Source organism: Ammodytes marinus (genome assembly GCF_949987685.1).
Source record: "Ammodytes marinus genome assembly, chromosome: 4".
In the NCBI taxonomy this organism is placed as follows: Eukaryota; Metazoa; Chordata; class Actinopteri; order Uranoscopiformes; family Ammodytidae; genus Ammodytes; species Ammodytes marinus.
Genome location: NC_137233.1, coordinates 28,074,293 through 28,094,784, shown reverse-complemented (window position 1 = coordinate 28,094,784; position 20,492 = coordinate 28,074,293). Strand labels below are relative to the sequence as shown.

General features: G+C 39.8%; 2 protein-coding genes across 2 annotated transcripts; both read left to right on the top strand.

Moving 5' to 3' along the window:
- Positions 1 to 1,049: 1,049 nt before the first annotated feature.
- Positions 1,050 to 4,867, top strand: LOC307249950 (uncharacterized protein). Its single transcript, XM_080026857.1, has 4 exons — positions 1,050 to 1,283; positions 1,927 to 2,357; positions 3,042 to 3,088; positions 3,185 to 4,867. The coding sequence occupies exons 1-4, from the start codon at positions 1,106 to 1,108 to the stop codon at positions 4,152 to 4,154; spliced, it is 1,626 nt and encodes a 541-aa protein (XP_079882983.1). The 5' UTR covers positions 1,050 to 1,105; the 3' UTR covers positions 4,155 to 4,867.
- An 898-nt stretch (positions 4,868 to 5,765) lies between these two features.
- Positions 5,766 to 11,528, top strand: LOC307249951 (heme transporter hrg1-A-like). Its single transcript, XM_080026858.1, has 3 exons — positions 5,766 to 6,158; positions 8,216 to 8,383; positions 10,295 to 11,528. Exons 1-3 carry the CDS (start codon positions 6,029 to 6,031, stop codon positions 10,429 to 10,431), a joined length of 435 nt encoding a protein of 144 aa, XP_079882984.1. The 5' UTR covers positions 5,766 to 6,028; the 3' UTR covers positions 10,432 to 11,528.
- The last annotated feature ends 8,964 nt before the right edge of the window (positions 11,529 to 20,492 follow it).

The window sequence follows — 20,492 nt, the reverse complement described above, 5'->3', positions numbered from 1 at the left end:
GAAGTGGCACATTACCGCCCTCTATAGGTGAGAAGCTTCACGTTCAAAACCATAAAAAAAACATGGGTAGTTTCTGGAAACAATTGTCTCCTATTGTGAAAACAACAATGGAAGATGAATTATTCAGTTTTGTCAATCTGATTTGTGATATAATGTGTTTCTGTAAAATCAGAATCAGAAATACATTAATCTGATAAATCTCTGTAAATACAGTAGGGCCTATATGACAATATTCTAGTTTTCTTTTCATTTGATCTGCCTTTATTCCCACTTTGTAACAGTGTAGTTGTAAAGAAAAGTTCTATCATAAAGTGTAGTGTTATTATCATAATATTTAAACAATAAATAAATGAAACTAAGAAAAGTATTAAGGATGAAAATAAATTAGCCTACATCCATGACAACAAAATCAATAATACAAAAAAGAGCAACGTATAATGCCTGCTGAAAAGCCATTGAGAGGAGTAAAAAGTAAACTGAACCAATGGTATATTTATCCAAAATAATGATGCACAGGCAAATATAATTCCTTGTGTGGTTAGTGGTTGTTGTAGGCCTACTTTCTAAGCTTGATTCGTTTTCATAATACCTAAACATTCCTAAAACAATATAACTGAATTAAAGAATGAAACCTATTTTTATTTAATATATTTCATTTGACATATTTTATTTAATTATCAATCGAGGAGGGCATTGAATAAAGATGCTGAATTCCACTATAACATATACTATTTGAAATTATAGCCTACTATGAGTTCAAAATTATTATATTAAATGGTTACAGGACACCAGGAGTCATGGGAATACTTATAAAGCATTATATTGATTGATATCTAATGGGTACGTTAATTACTCATCATTAGATATCATATCAGTCAATATAACTAACGTTAATGAGATGTGAATCTTGTAGCTGTAAATTGGCGGCTGTCCTGATGGGGGCGCTAATGTGACAAATTAAATCTCACGCACCCAATAATCCTAAAGAAGAAGAATATGTCCACGGGAATGGGAAATCCGCGTTTCAAGGTTTCGCGCGTATCGTTCGTTGTTGTAGAGGAGAAGTCAAATTAAAACCTGTTTAAAAGCTATCTTTGTGCTCAAAATGTCCCACTCCAGACACCAGAACTTTCGGAGCTTCTTGACTGAGCGGTTTACTGCCGTGGCAGTGGAGATATTCGGAGAAGTTGAAAGCATGGTAGAGGCGTACTACGAAGAAAACAAACGTTTGCGAAACATACTACACATGGTGATCAACCCCGAGATAAAGTTACTGAGGATAGGTTTGTTACTTTTGTTTACCTTACTAATCTCAAACGACGGCTAGTTACAGCTTCACTTGTGTTGTTGAATAATAACATTGCAAAGTGTATGTACATCCTGGCGTCCTAAGGAAAATGAGCTACCTATCTACACTGAAATGTAAACGTATAATGCTTACGTTAGCCTTATGCTTGTTGATTTTACACGTTGTATTTTGATTTAACTATTTGCATTTTACTTGCTCATTGAAATATCTACTTGACCTTTACATTTAATTTAGTGTTGTATGTATACGCTTTGTGCTGTGATCTTTAACTCAAAACCCTAGAAAAAAATGTAACTAGTGCACTATTTAGAGTATGATCAATCAAATTGCATGTAGCAGCATATAAAGAAAAATATATATTGTACTCCCCTACATTATTTTACTGGTATAGTTACCAGTAACGTTGCAGACTAAGATTTTACTCACAGCTTTGGTTCAACAGCCACAGCATTGAAAAGTTGTCATTCTGCATAGTGAGTAGTTTTACCTTTCCACTGTTGTCCCACTAGCGTTCAGATTCTTTGCTAATCACGTTTGTATTCTGCAGTGCAAACATATGCAAAGTGAAGCAAGAGAAGTACAGTTGGTAAAATATCTTTTCATTTTCCCAACAATAGATGAGAGCCAATGTCCTGGAGCAACCGCAGATGTGGCAGATGAGCCCCCTGACCCAAACACAGGCGCCGACATGGAAATATTAGAGCCTAAAGAAGAGCAAATGGAACATGACATAAGTTCTGGATCAGGACAACAACAAGTTCTGGTGGGAGCTGATATCTGTATTGCAACCAACTGTGTGAAGGATGAACCAGAAGAAGAACCGTTGAGTATGCCATGCATTGCTGAGTCATTCCATATTCAAATAGTGGAGGGGGACTCCGACTCTACAATAACTGTGTCAGCTGATGACCCCCATGATAAAATGGATTCCTCGTTTGCCTCAGTCAGTCAGTCGGGTTCAGTCACAGATTGCCAACAGGTGTCGAGGGATGATGAAAGTGAAAATCAGCAAATGGAAAATCATAATCTGAGGATGTCAATGAATAAGGTGAGTTTGGTCAGATGAAGAGTCACTCATTCAAAATACAGAAAAATAAATGGATTTTTAAAATGCAACTTAAAGCTGGGGTGGAGGATTTGGGGGGAAAATGGCAGTTGGGATAGAGATTTGAATCCAAATACCTCAACCGCTCCACTCGTTCTCTTTGGTCCCTCCCCTATGGTCCCTCCCTGACACGCTCTACACCAGCAAAGTCGTGCCAAAGTGAATGGACAGTCCCAACAACCAATAAGAACAGAGAATCAGAGCCTTGCTCTGATTGGTCAAAGTGTACAGCTCATGTTGACTTTGACCAATCAGAAATCACATACCCCAGCTTTAATGTTTAATGTATGAACTGTCATAGGTGTCCCAGGCCCCCCACATGAAAATGTTCCAGTTTTCTTGGTAGCCTACAGCTGGCAATTGTAAAGATTATATACAGGAATCTGCATTGAATTTGGTCATCACTTTCAGAGCTCACTCTAAAACCACTTCAGCGGTTACAAAAAGATGTGTATGGTTTATAGGTCTGAAGATATCATCAAATGGTGTTATACAAAAACAGAGGAACATCATGTTGTTGTCGTTACTGGTATACAATGTTTTGTTTTGTTCATTTAACATTTAACAGTTGAAGCATTAACATCTTTTCTCTTTTTCTTTTGTCGAAATCTTGCTACAACATCAAAGAAATCCAGGCAGTCCCGTGGGCAGAAGACCATGCTAGAGCTCCCAAGGTAAGAATGATGAGACACTGAATGACAGAAACACATTTGTTCACCATGCTACATCTTGTGCTTATATAGCTAATATTGTTCACCTACTACATACAGAATGACGTCCTACCAGTCTTTCTTTGATGACCTACCTGACACCCAGTCCTTCTTAGGGAGGCTCACTGAAGCCTACAAGGATATGCCTGAGGACCAGAAGCCTATGATAGCCAAAATGGGCCTGACAGAGGATATTGAGTTAGTGGACTGTGCCTTTGGCAAAGTCCCTAAAGGTTGCCCCCTGTCTTACCAGTGTCCTGTGCCATCAAGTCAGGATTACGTGAAGCATGATGATGCCCCCCTCAGGCCGCCGCTACCCCTGACGTGTTCCAGGCTAAATCACACGTCCAACTTTCCTACCCTCACTGCCAAAGAGCAGGAACACATGAACATCTTGCATATCTCCATGGCGGCAGCACAAAGTCTGGAGTGTTCCACACGCCCTCCACAAGGAATCGAGCAGTTAGAGGTGAAGCGGAAGCTGCACTTGACCAACCGTTTCAGAGAGATATGCCAACTTAAACCAGGACACAGCAATGCAGAGCACATGATATTCAAGATTCAGAAAGGACCAACGAGGTGCAAGATGGCACAGATACACGAGGAAATGAAGACCGAGGCCCTTCGGGAATACTGTCGGAATTTGTATGTCAACTGGTACCCCTGCGGCTTGGTGGTCCAACCCTCTGCTCCATGGCTGGGGGCGGTGCCCTGCGGGCTGGTGTATGAGCCCAAAGAGAAGCGCTCTTTCGGGCTGGTGCATGTCAAATGCATTGACCTCCGGAGCTACAGTGACTGCACCTTCCTGGTTTGCCAGGATGGAGTCTGCCAGCTGAAGAAGAACCACTCTTTGTTTTGGGACATCCAAGGAGAGATGATGGTAACGGGCATGGCATGGTGTGATCTACTGGTGATCTCCAATGAAGACCTACTGGTTCAACGCATCTACAGAGACAAGGTTTTCATTAATGCCATGAAGGAGAAGTTGGATGCTTTCTTTTTCTATCACTACCTGCCAAGTGTTAACTGATGTCCAACACATTGTTGCAGTGCTGTCACACACTACATGCTGTGCCCCACACAGGGTGGATTGTAGGTTTAGACAACTTGAAAGTGACTTGATTGGGATCTTTTTTGACCTCTATTGTTCTACTGGCATTTTTCCCATTGTCATATCTTATTAGTTCAGTTCAGTCAAGTTAAGAGCAGGTTTGTGTTTTCATTTAAGATGGATACATTATTTGATTGGTTGTGCTATTATTACTCTGACACAGCCATATCCTCAATTCTAAATCTTATTTGAGTTTTTATTGGCCATGTTGACCTACTACTGTCCAAAGGTGCCCTGTTCTAGGGCTGCACCTATTGTTAATTTTTTTTTATGTGTTATCATGGATCATTAACTCAAGCATTATACTCTTAGTTTCCAAAATGTCAAAAAATTGTGCTACATGTCTACCTCAATTCTCCAAAGCCGAAGCTTTTGAATATTTCTGATGGTATTAAATGTACATTCTGAGAAGACAATCAGATATACAGTGAGCAGCTCGAACAAGAGAATATTTAGCATTTTTCCTCAGAAAAAAAATATTGATTACAAAAATATCAACACATTTTTTCAGTTTACTTTTTCACGTTGGTTTGGTGATGTTCAATCCAGACTTTATTCATTGTATGCTCAAGTATAAGGAGCATGACCGGTTCAAATGATGGCACAAATAGGAAATGTGAAGACACTACCGAAGCACGATGATTGGTTAATGTTATTGTATTTCAAGAGAGCAGAAGGTTTACTGTCTAAAATAAAAACGCTTACATAAAACCTGAATACATTTGTCAGTTCAACTGCTTTCACCTCTCTATTAACTCTTCACCTGACATTTCTCCCTTCAGTGATGACACTTCTCCATACTTCAAACCCTGTCAGATGTCAGTTTGTCACTGTTTGAACTCGAAAGTTAGAATTTCCAAACATGTTCTAAATGTTACAGCTCGAATATATTTAGTTCATGCAAAGCCAGTACAACAGACAAAATAAACTATTTCCTTGTATGATGAAATAATAGTTAAAGGTGCTATGAGGAACTTTTAAATATCTCTAAAGCAGTCTAATTTTTCCTCTGATGTTCATAAATTACATGTAACAGCAAATGAGACCAACAGAGCAAAGAATGCTATTTTTCTATATAGCTGTTCTTAATGCCTTTGTCATGGGTATGCTCACCCAGGAACTACATCTGGCATGGTAAAAACCCTACTGCTTTTGTCCAAAGGGGGGTACAAGAATCATGAACACAAACTGAAAGTTCCTCGCAGCATCTTTAATAATGCATTTTGTCTCAAATCATATTAGAAGCCCATTTGAGTGCTAAGTTAAGTGATACATATATACATAACTACTAACTTGTGTTTTAATAACATAAGAGGGTTAATACAATTAGGTGATTTTGAAAATGATTAATGTCTTTTTTAAAACGGGAACGAGAAGGGTGAACCAGATATTAACAGAGAACATGGGTGTTTGTATTCCCGTGCGCCTATAGGGAGCGCTGCGTGACGCTGGCTGCAGGACTAAGCGGGATCTCTTTGGTCCATGTAGGATGACGTAAAGTCAATGTGTTTTTTTTTTCGCAGCTGGAGCTGGACAGAAGAAATACAAAAAGACAACACTTCGCATTAGAAATGCTTTGTCATGCCTAACAGTTTCCCCGGATCCGTGTGTGTGTGTGACAACTATTAGTAGTCAGCAGGACACACACTTTTAGTCACATTTTGTCCTCTCGGGCCTGTTTGAAGATTCACCGGATGCAGTTGTTTTGAAATAATCTGCTCGCTGCGCTCTCGTACTCTCTCACTCGGTTCTCGTCTCGTCGAGTTCCCACACCACCTTTGTTTTGTTTGAACATGGCCGTTAATAAAACGTACATTAGTATCGGCTATGCCTCTTTTGGCATGCTCATGGGGTTTTCTGCCTTTCTGGTGTGGAACATCGTGTACAAACAGCCGTGGACTGCAGCTATGGGGGGACTGTCAGGTAAATAAGCGCCGTGTATCTGTCTGTGTAGACCGTGGTGGTAGGTGTCCTGTTATGTGCGTGTTTCTATTCCAGTTTTCACCCCCCCACTCCTCAGGCCGAAGGTGGTCCAGTTACTGCACATACTGCTTGCAAAGTGAGCCTATAGTTAGAAAGAGAGCAGAGGTCCAACTTGTTTTAGTTTTAACTGATCCACATTGTCATGCCATCACGTGTTTTTCAATATTAATGCAGCATGTCCTGCAGCAGATCTTTCATTCCTAACTGACAGGTTTCAGCTTTTGAATTTAAATGACTTCAGGAGTTGAATATGGCTGTCACTGTAGATTTAACAGTATCCTGGCATATTAAAACAATATTACTCATTGAGTGGCTTGTGGCTGCTGTCCTTGATTTTAAAATGTTATAATGGAAATCATTTAAAAGTGGAGTCAGCTATTCTGGAGAAGCCTTTTTTTCCCTCGAAATGAGTAATCTCTAAACAATCTGCTGCCTGTCTCTACTGTGTGCGGAATGTGAAAAAAACTGGTGTTAATACACAGCCTAGACTCTGTAAACTGGTATGTAAACAAAGGGGGACCAACTATCTAGCAGCAGTCTCGTTGGTGTTGACAGAGCCTCAGCTGTGTATTAATATTGGATTTTTTTCCCCCAGCACACACACAGTATAGACAGGGGATTGTGAGGAGGTATTCACTGATTTTGAATTATTCTCTAGAAGAGCGGACTCCATATATTACTGTTTTGAATATTGTATCCCTTACATAAATCACCGTCTTCTATTGGTTGCATATAGACTGTATAAACTAGGTTGGTTGTCATACATCTCAAGTCTGTTGATTTTTATGTTACACAAAACACACAAATCTGAAGACAAGGTGTTACTGCAATGTTAGTGCAGTAAAAGAACAATGGCACGAAATGGTACGTGTGGAAATGGATTTGCACACATTGCAAATGTTCCTGTTTAAAGAGAATACATGGTTGTCTTCATGCAAAGTTATGCAACGTTAAGCATTGTCCATGGATCTGACCTTTGAGCCCCTGTTGAGGTTTGCAGGTCCATATCTTTAACCTTTGCACTCATGTGTTCACTGGTTGTACTGTAATCAATTGTAGTGCTTGTTAAGATACATATTCACTTTGATCAAATTGAAAAAAAAAAAACATAACCATCACTTTCACACTGGCACCAACCAATATGAAATATAACTGGAATATGAGAAGTGGACACACTCGCTTAGTCTGGAAGAAAATAGAGGAACATGCTGACAGAAGTGTGATTCGTTGACACAGCGATTGGCGACGTGCTGTGTCATGATGTGTTTGTCCCTGAAAACGCACACTCACCCGTCATGCCTCCATAAGTTCATGACCGACACAACTCAGGTGATCAGTTATTATCAGCTATGAGAGATTTACAACTTTTATCATCAGCAGCAGAGAGTGTTTTTGATAACTTTTCCCTTATTGGTGGTGGTGCGTTCAATTGAAACCACAAAATCAAGTGAAGTGCTGAAAATCATTCCTTTTAGAGTAAGACACTAACTTTTATACTATGATTTCGATGCCATCAATGTCTATTATGTCTTCAGGTTTTATAATGGTAAATGGTAAATGGACTTGACTTATATAGCGCTTTTCTAGCCGATTTTCTCAGCCCCAAAGCGCTTTACATATCTTACCACATTCACCCATTCATACACACACTCATACACCGATGGCAGTATAATAGAACAATATTAATAATATTTTTATTATTATTTATCAGATCTTTCCGGCTCTTATTGCTACTGCATTACTATGCAATGCTAAGATTGCTTCATTAAATGGAAACAAAGTTTGATTTCCGGGAGTTTGTTTTAACAGCGTATTAAAATCAATTTAGAAACAATGACTGCCTGACTAAAAAAATAAAATGTTTTTGGTGTTGCAGTCTGTTTCAGTTTATTGTTACTATGGTTTAAAAATGTCCAACAACCTCCAGCGTCCTTTCCTAAATAGCTAAGGTAGTCGTCTGAAACCTAACCTGTCCGCTCTGTTTTTTCCCCCTTCAGGTGTGCTGGCACTTTGGGCCCTGATCACTCACATCATGTACCTGCAGGACTACTGGAGAACCTGGCTGAGGGGCCTCAAGTTCTTCTTCTTCATCGGCATTTTCTTCTCTCTGCTGGCAGTGGTGGCCTTCATCGCGTTCCTCTCTGTCGCCATCCAAAACAACCACTGTGAGTTCTCCCACAATGGTCTCCTGTTTCACATAACTGTGTGTGCTCCAGTGCTCACTGTTCTTTCGCCAAATGTGTTCATGTTGTGATTTATGCTCAGACCAGCTGCTGTTTGTCATTACCACTACTACTCATCACATTGAACACACATTACTCGGTGACCCAGAAACCTTAATGGACAGGTGGCTGATTTTCATGGTATAGTTGATGTTTAATAAGTTATCTCTATTAGTCAATATACACAAGGAACATTGAAATTTGTCTTTTCTTCGCATATCCCCCTCAGAGCGCAAGGTGAGCCATAGTACGGCGCCCCTGGAGCAGTTTTGGGGTTAATTGCCTTGCTCAAGGACACAATGGTAGAGATTGTGGGCACCGTACATGTAACCAGCCACCACTAGTTTTACAAATACCACCCTCCTCCTTCACCCTGTGTGGAACTAGTTGTGCAGCAAGGCGTACAATTCTGTCAATATATTCACAATAAACAAAAAAGATGCTAATAGAAGTCATAGAATAAAATAACTGTAAGACCCTTCATGACCCTTGTTGGAGAGTCCCGATGGAGTCAGATGCTTTATGTGCAGATGTTCTACAATTCCCAAAAATTCGCCTTGACATCTCTGAGCAAGTTTATCCAGTTGAGAAAATGGTGGCAAATGACATACAATGCAACACACAGTGCAGTGTCATCCCTCAAGGCCAAGATTAACAGAGAAAAATCATCCTTTTTAAGCGATTTTGGTCTGACTGTTTTTCATGGTTTGGGCTGTATTATCAATTTGCTAAAAGTGATAATATGGACCAAAGGGACAGATGAAAGAAAATCCTACACTTTTCACAACGATTAAGAAAAGGATTAAGAGAGCTCCAGAGTGTCTTATGTTAGTTCAAAGTAGTTTCTTAGATCACTGCTGTACAGTAATAGAATTGCCCAAAAAGAACCTTCTGAGACATGTTCTCTGATGTACAAAATAATAATACCCAACAGAATAATAACTAGCTGAAGCAATTTATTTTAATTTGCTTTTTCACTTTCCATTATACTTTAATTGTCTCTACTTGTCAATGTGTTACTAAATTATTGATGTTGTATTATTTGTTATATATACATTTACCATCAGCTTTCCTTCTGCAGTTTTTCTTTTTTCTGTTTTCCCTATTTAATCCATAATGCTTTTATTTCGACCCTATTTATTAATCCCAATTGTATGTACATTAATTACATATATAGAGAGAATTTTCTTTATTTCAAATGTTAATTGCTACCAGAGATATGAAGGCTACCACACATACAAATGGAATGAAAAGCTATACTCATGTATATATTAACAGTATATTACAATGTATCTCTTACAAACACTTAAGGCTGACTAATGTGGCAGACGCATGGAAAATCCTTATCTGCTGCTCAGATTGTACGTGTGGTCTATCATGTGATCACTTGAGAGTTGCCTCTCGGTCAGGAGTAAGTGGCGTGATCAAAGTGTCCTATTTGACCTTTTCAGAGAAGAACTCTTTTGCTCCTTTAGTGGAAATCTTGAGTGTAATTCTTCAAAGCTTTGATCAAACTTGCCCTAATCACCCAACACCAGTTTCAGACCTCATGCATGAAGCTCTTGTGGCTGAATGGGAGTGAATCCCTGCAGCCAAGATCCAACCAATGTCTTTTTCGAAAAGCCTTCACAGACAAGCGGAGGTTGCTGTAGTAGAAATGGAATGATTAAAAAATTAGATGTTTACCAATCACACATGGGTGTAGTGGTCACACACTTTTGGCCATGAAGTGTAGCGACACTACAGTGGTCTATGCGTTGCCATTTACTGTGCGTTCGGCCAGGAATATGAAAAAATACACTACTGCATTTCTCCAACGTGCTTAATGCTCATCCATGTCTCTTGCTCCCACAGCCCTGAGTGACCCCGCGAGCCTCTACCTGTCCTGTGTATGGAGCTTCATGTCACTGAAGTGGTCCTTCTTGCTGGCCCTGAGCGCCCACCGCTACCGCAAAGAGTTTGCAGACATCAGCATCCTCAGTGATTTCTAAGGGGACTTGAACATCCCACAGCAACTACACAGACTTTAGAGGACAATTGTTGTGCTGGCTCTCCAGCCTGAGAGGGTCACAGTCCGAGCGTGATCTTTGCACATTTTGAAGAGGAATCAGCAGAGACGTTGAAATATTTTTGTGTTGTGGTGAAGCACCCTGATCCTTGGCCATGTCTACCCCAAACCACCTTCCTTTTAATACAACTTGTGCAGTTTTTTTTCGTTGACTTGGCCACTTTACAGACAAAATCCAGCCCTATTATATAAAACCATGATATGTTTTATATGTCACAACCTTGGTATCCTGCTCAGTAATGCATTTCCTGATGACAAAGAAAAAAAACAACCAAAATATGGTCATACTTAACCTTCACTTGTTGGTTACACCACACTCCTTATTGGTAATTATCAGTTGCAGTTCCATACTGCAGCCACCAGAGGGTGGCACCCATCCAACAATTAAACACTATGTACAGTGTGTGTGCTTTACCTCCCAACTTCTATCTTCATATTATATTTCATTTTTTCCTGATTCTGTGAATGATGAAGAGACTTTTAATACTTCACGAGGCGCTGAGTCTTGAGTACAAAGCTCTCAAAGCGTGTCAGGTTCTCGCTGAGGTCACCTCACCCAAAATCCTGCAGCATCAACATGTACACTTTCACATGCAATTCCAAAATAAGCACCACATGTTCTGGTTCAATGGATTTATTAACCCTGAACAGGCATTTTTAATGTAAAGAAAGAGTTTTGTATTATTTTTATCAGTGTGACAAAAACAAAGAAAATATGCGTAGAGTGGGGGGAAAGTATTCACGACAGTAGTGATACCACCCACCAGTGTGCATGCATGTTTCTTTATGTCCTCAGCTGAACCATTTATGATATTCATGTTGCTCAATGAGATTGTGTTGCCGTATCTCTCTTTAAATGTTGGTCTCTTAACATTAACATGTCAGAACTGAACTGGATGAAGCATTGATTGAATGAAGCATTGTGTATCCACACGTATCACTTGAGTGAATGAAGGAGAGTGTGTTTGTATAAGAGCGTGTCTCAGTCACGTCAATAAAGTATGTTTTGTTTTTACGTCCCGTATGTGTTTTTCTGTGAAATCTGAAAATAGACTTCTTAATATTAACGGTAATAACATGTAAGGTTTATGTAGACTTTGTGTTCCTCCAACGCATTGACACCCTTTGTACTTTCCAAAGGAATTATAACAACCAAAATTGTAATATTTTCTTCATAAGCCCTGTGACTTTACTGTGAAATGCAAAGTGCCACAAAGGCAGATTGAAGGGGCTACACATTCTTCTTCCTCCAAAGCCTGGGTCAGAAGGGGCCAGGGTTGGGCATTACAGTGGGATTTTTTTGTTCCTTGGGAGGAATTAACCACTTTTCCCACCCACCCGAGCCGAGTTTATGAAGAAAAAAAAACACACACCCCAAAGCATTGCAATCGCTACAGTAAACGCAGGTCAATAACCTGCACTTTGAAGTCAGGCAATTATTCCATCCATCCACATTTTTATTTTGTCCCTCAAAGGGAAGGTTGGGGGTGGGTGCGGAGAATTTTTGGTGTACAATTTTGCTAAAGCAGCCGCCTGATTAAAAAAAAAAAAAAAAAAAGGACTTTGAAGTTGATGTAAAAAATATGTTAGTGAATTATTACCGCGCTATCAGTGTTTGGTGCATTATAAGTCATCAAGTCATTCATTTACTGGATCTGGTGGAAAAATATGTCTCTTGAATCCATCCTGCAGCTGTGAAGGAAACACTCCTATATGCAAGTGTAAAGGAAAATGAATGTGGCACTTTTTAAAAAGAAATGATTTACTAGAAGTATCAGTAACTTTGATCCTCAAAAAGCCACTATCATTATTTCACTCTCTTTGTTGCCTGCCTGCATCCTTCCTCTTGTGTTTTTAAGGACATTTTTGGTGGTACTTATATCTTAATTGCATTACACTGGTTTGTTTGTAAGCCCCCAGAGTCTCATTGCATCAAGGTAATTGCGATGTTGTGGTTAAATCTCCATGGCAACATTTTTTTTTATCTGGCTGTTATAAACTTCGACATTAAGAAACCGAAAAACAATCCGGGCTCTCTTTCCACTGAGCAAGCTGGGGGCTCTGGAACCAAATGCGTCCTATTAACTTTATATACCAGCCTGTAAAATGTGTGTGTGTGTGTGTGTGTGTGTGTGCATGTGTGTGTATGTGTGTGTTTGTGTGGTATGTAAAGAGAGGGAGGGGTCTGGTTTTATTCAATTATGGGTCTCCTTTCTACCCAAATCAAGGAAGGAAGTTGTCTCAAGTGTTGACTGGCAGTCTGGCAGAGTGCGGCGAGACTGGAAACAATAGTTTATACGTTCAAGTAACACAACTGTCCTAAACATCCTGCACAGTGAGATTCTATGGAGCGACAGTCGCTCAATACAAATCTATAACAAACAACCTGCAAGGGAAATGACGCCTATTTTTTTTGAATAGCACTCCATTGCAGCCGATGATGTCAGAATTTAGGCATCTGAAATGGACACAAGCACATGAATTCTTCATGGGCATCCACCTGTCTACTCTCTCAGACCTGTATGTGTGTACTTACCGACACAGTGAAATGAGAGAGAACAGCTAGTAGATAGCCTACCATATACTGGCTTACATGTTAATTATGTCTGTCAGACGCGGTAGAAAGTAACCAAGTACATTTGTCCAATTACTGTATTTAAGTGCAGTTAGAAGGTACTTTGACTTTACTTGGGTATTTCCATTGAATGCTTCTTTATACCTTTACTCCCCTGCACCTCAGGGAAAGCTTTAACTTTATATTGGTATTTGACAGAATTATTTAGTTCCTTTCGGGGTTCATATTTTATGTGTGAAACATACGGACAGTGTTTAAGATATATGATGCACACACAAAAGTATACCAAGCAGTTGAAACGGCAACATTCAAGTACTGCTTAAAGATTACTGCATGAATAAGCATGATCAAACAATATGTATTACAAAACTGACACATATTTTTTATTTTGGACTATACTTTAATAAAAAAAAAATTGTTTTGCCATTTTGGTTCAGAGATTTTTTATATTGACCACAGTCAGTAATTTGAATGCTTCCTCCACCACTGCTGTCAACGCCTTCTTTGTTTCGGAATTCGCAGTTTCTTTTTCTTTCTTTACAAAAAATGAAAGGCAGCGTTGGATGAAGTGGGGAGATATTTCACTTTAAATAGAGTTAACAATATCACACCATAAAAACATCCTGCGCTCATAATCTTACATGGTGTGTTAGGAACACAACAAATTAAAAATATCAAAAGGAAAAAGTACTTGCTGGCTGATTTTTTATTATAGTACTGGATTATTAGTACTGATGCATGAGCAGCATTTTAATGTTGGTTGATGGGAAGTTAATTTGAACTACACCACAGGGTCTTTTAATCTGCAGTATACCAATGCATCATATTCTAAAAGTTTATCATATGTGTTACCTGTAAAATGTTGAGCTTAAAAGTTAACAGTTACTACTGTATTTGTCTTGTAAATGTAGCCGAACAAGAAGTGTTATACTGTATGTATCTTTAAATTGTACTTTGTAAAATGACTCAGATACATTCCGTCAGTCAAAGGTTAACCCGGGATTCTCAGCTTTGCCTCATGTCCGTGATGCGTGCTGGCTAACTATTCCATTTGTCAAATATGAACATTGATATTATTAATACAGAAAGTGAAGCATTTGATCTAAAAAAAGATGCATCAGGAGGAAGGGTGGTGGATGGGGGGAAGGGGAGGGGTGGGGGGGGGGGGGGGGTAAATGAAAAGCAGGCATCTTGAATTGGTCGAGAACCAGATGGCCTCTTTGACATTAAGGAGCCGCTTTGGCATTTTGAGAAGGCAGTCCCAGAATGATTTCCGAGGAACTTCCGCAAAGCGTGGTACAAAGCCCACAGATATTTAAGCAATATCCATAGCAATTTACTGTTTTATTTACAAACTGAAACATATGTTTCTAGACCTTTCCAGCCCCCCCCCCCCCCATTCCCCTACCGTCTCTCCTTATTACCACACTTATTTACTGCTGTAGCAATACTCCCACTCTATATGCTTTTTTCCTTCTCATATCTCCATCTATTTTTATCCTTCCATATCATCTTCTCTCATAACCAATCAGTCAGTCAACCTCTCCCTGTAGACCAATAGACACCCAGCCTTTACACTCTGGCCATTGTTTTGTTCCCCTCCTCTGACTCTTGTCTTTTCTGTGTGCGATGCTGTCTGTGCCTCTGGGACCACTGCGAGCTCCCATCTGAAACATTTTAGAGAGACACATATTTGCTGTTTTAGAGCACAAAGGGATATGCCATGGCAGAGGCTGTTTGAAGTGGCTTCACAGGGGGAACCAGAACCAGAGCGAGGGATTTGAGAAACCATAAAGAAACGTTAGCGCAATGCAACTTTGGGTAAATTCATCTAATCTAATGGAAGTGGGGATTGATTCAATGTGAAGGCGTACCCCTTTGAAGCTGGCTCTGTTGATGTTTCTAATGCAATAGCTCTGTTGTAGAAACGCAGCATTCCTCTCTTTCTACCTTGCAGACTGGGGCTTCGCTTTAGGTTTTGACAAGAGTGGATGCGTGATAGTGCCTAATCCCGGAGATCCCAGGTTGACATTGCTTCCAGTAAGCTGCATTTGAAGTGTGACATTGGAGACAGCGGCGTCTGACTCGCCCGACAGGCCCTTCGTATGAGGAAGTTATGTTCAAATTGAGTTTTTCTCATTTTGTGTTTGTAGAGAGTCTAAAAGGTGTTTTGTTAGCCCCTTTTCATTAACAGGATATTCAGATGTACTGCAGTGGAGAGAGCACAATGTATGTTATGCATATATCAAAACAGGCGGAAAATTGTCTCAGAAAGATGATCTGATCCATATTTGCTGATTTTTGATCTCCTTTCCAACCATAGGCCTTTTATGTCATTGGTGTGAATATTAAGACCTGGTAGCTTTTGAAACCTATGTTTTGTCAGTGTTCAGGTGCACACGTTTTGTAAAGGAGTCTTGCGTCCTCATTTCTGAAGTTCACACTGAAGCAGGATTTGACACCCCATGTGGCTGCATGGTCAGCTCTGATCATGCTGACTCATGAGTCTTGTTAGTGTTCACCCAGTCAACCTAACAAGTTGAATATGAAGAGCTGACTCGGCAGTCAAGAGAGACTTTCATGTGATGATTTGTTATAAATATAACGCCCAATTGCATCAGCATCTTTCTGAATAGACTCAGCATGATGGAGCTTTAACTGGAAAAGGCAGGAGTTTCTGTTCTTCATGTATAGTTGGATAGAAATGCAAAGATGTAATTCTTATTTTTTTATCGTAGAAGTAACCGTCCAAATATATTCTCCTCTTGCGTTGCCCCTGTATCACAGAGATCGTTTGATCGGCTGCCTTCACATATGGATATGATATGATGCAACATGCATGCGATCTTTCACTCATGCACGCATGCACATTCAAGAGTACACAAACTTCTAGTTATATTTGACTCCTTTGACACTTCTTTATTTACTGTATGTTCAAACTATGTACTTGGTTTCCGTGTCAAATACTGACAAACTTCATAAACCTTATATAGGTTTTATATGCTGTAACTAACAAAGACGTATGATCTACTTTTATCCAAAAATTCTGAACAGATACCTGGATTTGGATGTTACCATTACTGATTTCGATATTGTGGCCCTTTTCTCTTGATTATTATTGTTGTCGTTGTGGTGTTTAGTGTAAGGTTGCGCAAGGCTGTGGTAAACCAGGCAGAACTTCTTTTCAAAAGAGCAAAACAATATACAAAAATGCGTCACATTCAAATGTATTCCAAAGCAATGTATTGTATTTTGAACTGTTTCTATACAAGAGTTCAAAAGTATAATAACAGTGTTTCAAATAGTGTAATGGAAAGCTGAAAAATTCCTTCATTGGGTTTCAAAGTGAATATTGGAAAAGTACAAGGACTGTGTAGAGAAATCAATACTAACATGATGAAAACCTCCAATCAAATAAGTAAAATGCAACAATGGCTGCTTCTTAAATCCGAAGAGGACACGTCATGTTGGGTTGCATGTTAATGCAGCAGCAACAACTGTAAAGAAACAACAGCCTAAGTGAATTACGTACCGTGCCGTATTGGCACCCGATGCCGATATTGGATCAGATTAGTCCCATCTCTAGTAACTAATGGCTTTATTAGCAGTAAATAAATATTTAACTAATGCCACATAGAAAAGCTTTAAGCAATTTATAATGAAAACCTTTGGGTTGCCAGGTTGTGACTGATCGGACCAAATAACCTAATTTCTGAAAAGGGCTGCAGGAGAATTTGGACCAAAATCATTTTATGAAGTCATTAGGCATTTATAACTGCATTATAACCAAGGGAATGTTATTTTCCTTCACAATCTGGTAACCCTGAATTTGTTCTTATCCAAATGTTAACTTATGATTGCTCGTTTAGCATAAAGCTACTGCAACTTAACAGCCCTTTACAAATAGTGCCATGATAGAAAGTGGTACATACTCAACTGCACACAGCGGAGGTCATGCTCTTAATGTGCCCTGCGTCTTCCCTAGATGTCTCCGACATAAAACCTGCGAGTCTAACCTGCTGCTCAGCATACACCAGCCCAGCATGCCATATCCCCAGCTCAGCTGTGAGCTCCACCGGGACTGTTTGTAATGTGCCATGGACAAACCCCAGCACTTAAACACTGTAATCAGAGCCAGAGCAGGATATTGGCTAAATTACACATGAAAGCGGGGACATTTGAAGGAAGCTTGAGCACTAAATATTATGATAAATTACGGCCTAATACAAGAAGATAAGTCACAGCTAAACAAAAATAACAAAGACATGCACGAAGTGGGGGAGGGAGTTTTTTTTTGTTGTTGCACTATTTTAAAAAGTTTTTGAGAAACACACATGTTAAGGATATCTATAAACATATGAGAAAACAGTCTCACCTTAAGGTCCCTTTCGTTGATGTTCTGGAGCTTTCAGTCGAATCACATGATCTACTCCAGCAGATGGAGGTTGTTATGAAACTGTAGATGTTTAAAAAAAAAAGAAAAAATACAGAGCACTTCAAAGCCCCCGAAAAAATTGCTTTCAAATGTATCGCAACCATGTATTTCTCTCTATATTCATGAGTGAAGTGATGCACATTCGAAGTTAAACATTTCAGAATAACAATCAGTTAGTATAGGCTAGTATGTCAGACAAAAAACAACCTGACAGAAATCTATCATGTGAAACAAGCAGAAATGTATCAGAAAAAGACTCTGTGGTCACGTAAGACCCAGGGCTTATTCACGTTGGCACATCATTTATAATATATAAGTTAGTATATCTTACCCATGTGATTCTGTGGTGCTTTTATTGGCAAATTGTTACAAACTCAGCTGTGCATGTAATCTCTCTGTGAATTGGATTTGTCATTTGAAATCTCCAATTTAATGGGAATACTTTGACACTCTGGAAAAATACGGTTATTCACTTTCTTGCTGAGAGTTCGAAAATTGATATGTTAAATGTGAAAGTTGGAGCCATCAGCCGGCTAGCTTAGCTTAGCACAAATACTGTAAACAGGGGGAAACAGCTAGCCTGGCTCTGTTCCAAAGTAACAAAACCCATCCTTCCTACACAATTAAACATATTTCTCTTTATTTATGTATGTGTCAAACAAGATGGGATTTTAAAAACAAACAGTGAAAAGTTATCATTACAGGTGCAGGTGGACTTTCAGACATAGCCAGCTAAGCTAAGCAGGCTAAGATAACCAGGGTCATCCCAACGTTCCCAGGGCTCAATGTTCTCGGGGTATATGGCACCAAGTGGGACATTTAATTTGTCAAATTTCAGTAGAACAGAAAGTGGAATATACGGTTATGTGGACAAAATATAGTTATAAGGTAAACAACACTGACCTGATATTCATAATACATTTATGATGTGGTAAAGACCTATTCATCGGTGGGAATATAAAGGTGTATTGAACTCTGAGATCCTAAATGTGCAAACATTTTTGAAATCGGTTAATCCTAGCCTGATTAAAGGCAGAAAGAGTGTTTTATGGTCTCACTGTCTAACCCTACATTTTACTAGTGTGACATCACACTAGTAAAAATGTAGGGTTAGGATTAACAGGACAGCTGGGCCAAGGGAAGACTGAGGATAGACTGAGGGAATAAAAACCTCATTCATTATATTATAATAGCGATTTTATAATGATAGAACGCCGGTTCCGTATGGGTGAATTATTCCTTTAACTTTACCTGATTGATTCATCTCTGTACCACATGGTGGAGTTGAGATGCAGAACATTAAAGTAAGCCTAGTTTTTCCCCAGACATATTATCCCATTGAGCCCTGGGAATATTGAACCCTGGGAACATTGATGCGCTAACCAGATAACCAGCTACTGGCTCCAGCCTTATTTAAAGGGGTTGACATGAGAGTGGCATATAACCTAAATATATTTACCACAGTCGCACTCTCTTGAGACTAAAAAAGTTGTCAACTCCACTATTAGGTTGACATTATTATTTGTAAAAATGATCTGTATTAATCATAATTGTGTATTTAGTTGTGTCTAGTGTAGCAGTGAATGCATTGTTTTGAAATCTTAATCCCCCCTTCCTAAAATCTGCAGCTTTTAATCTTTTAGATCTTTAGTTCTTGTTATTATCTTGTCACAAATTTCTGTGAAAATGTGTAACTTTGGTTTGTTGTTCACAGAACATGAATGTATGTTTAATGTGCTGCATGACGCTTCCGGTCATGTGACGAAATTAGATAAGGGTAATGGGTCACTGTAGTCAGCATACACCTGAGCAAGGCCAAATTGTCGGCCAAAACATTGTGTGTACTTTGCAAGTATTTTTTTCAAATTTCATGTAGCTGTTATGTGGACTTTACTTACTTTCTTTCTTTTTCTTCAGCACCAGCAACAACATTGGATGTTCACAACATCGTCTTTGCTTGAACTATCAATCAATCGTATCAACTAACTTTATGCAAAAACAAAAGTGAAGTCCCAATATGTTGAACTATTCCTTTAATTCTCCCTGGCCTTCACTGATGGTCAAGCTTTGAGCCACTCACATTTTTTTTTCTTCCTCGAAACGTCCACAGTTTAAATTAGATTTGCTCATCATCCACACCTCTGGTCCTCTTTACACCCCCCCCCCCCCCCCCTCCACCCTGTCCCATCACCACCACCATCCCCCACATACCATGCACCTTCACCCCTTTGGACCCCCTCCCCAACCCCTCCACCCCGCTCCACCCCAACCCCTCTAAGTGGATACCCCACAGGAAGGGCTTCTCCAGGGGGGAAATGGGTCCCAGATGTCTGCCTTTGCGCCACTACAGGCTCCTCAGGAGGGATGGAGCCGTGGCAGGGCGGCTATGGGGTGGAAGAGATGGAGGAGGAGGAGGAGGAGGAGGAGGGCGTAGTATAGTGGGCTGTGTGCAAAACATCAATAACAGCAGCCAGGAGGGTGAAGAAATTCCCTGGGTGAAGGTGAGGAGGGAATTTAATGATTAGTTCCTTTTGTCAAGCCAGCGTGGATTTCCAAACACATCATTTAGGATTGGTCACACACCGCCGCGCTCCTACCAGCTGAGTACGTCACCGCCGCGCTTTTCGACCTTTCACTGTATGACGCTAATTGAATTGACTGCATTACGAACTCAAAGAAACTGTTTTTCCTTTTTTCTCTCTACCCCTGAAGAACTTCAAAAGTTTCATCATGGCCGCTCTGAAGTGCAGTATTTCAGGCCAGGACCAAACCATATGTTGCAGAGACAGCAACAGACAATACATCGGTCTTCTTTGATATCCAAGCCCTCCTCTTCCCATCCAGTTCTAGTGTGTGTGTGTGTGTGTGTGTGTGCGTGTGCGTGTAAGCCAATATATTATTGATATATATTGATATGGGTATGATCTATTTTCAGCTCCAGAAAGGGTCGATTATGACCCCCGTGGAAAATAAA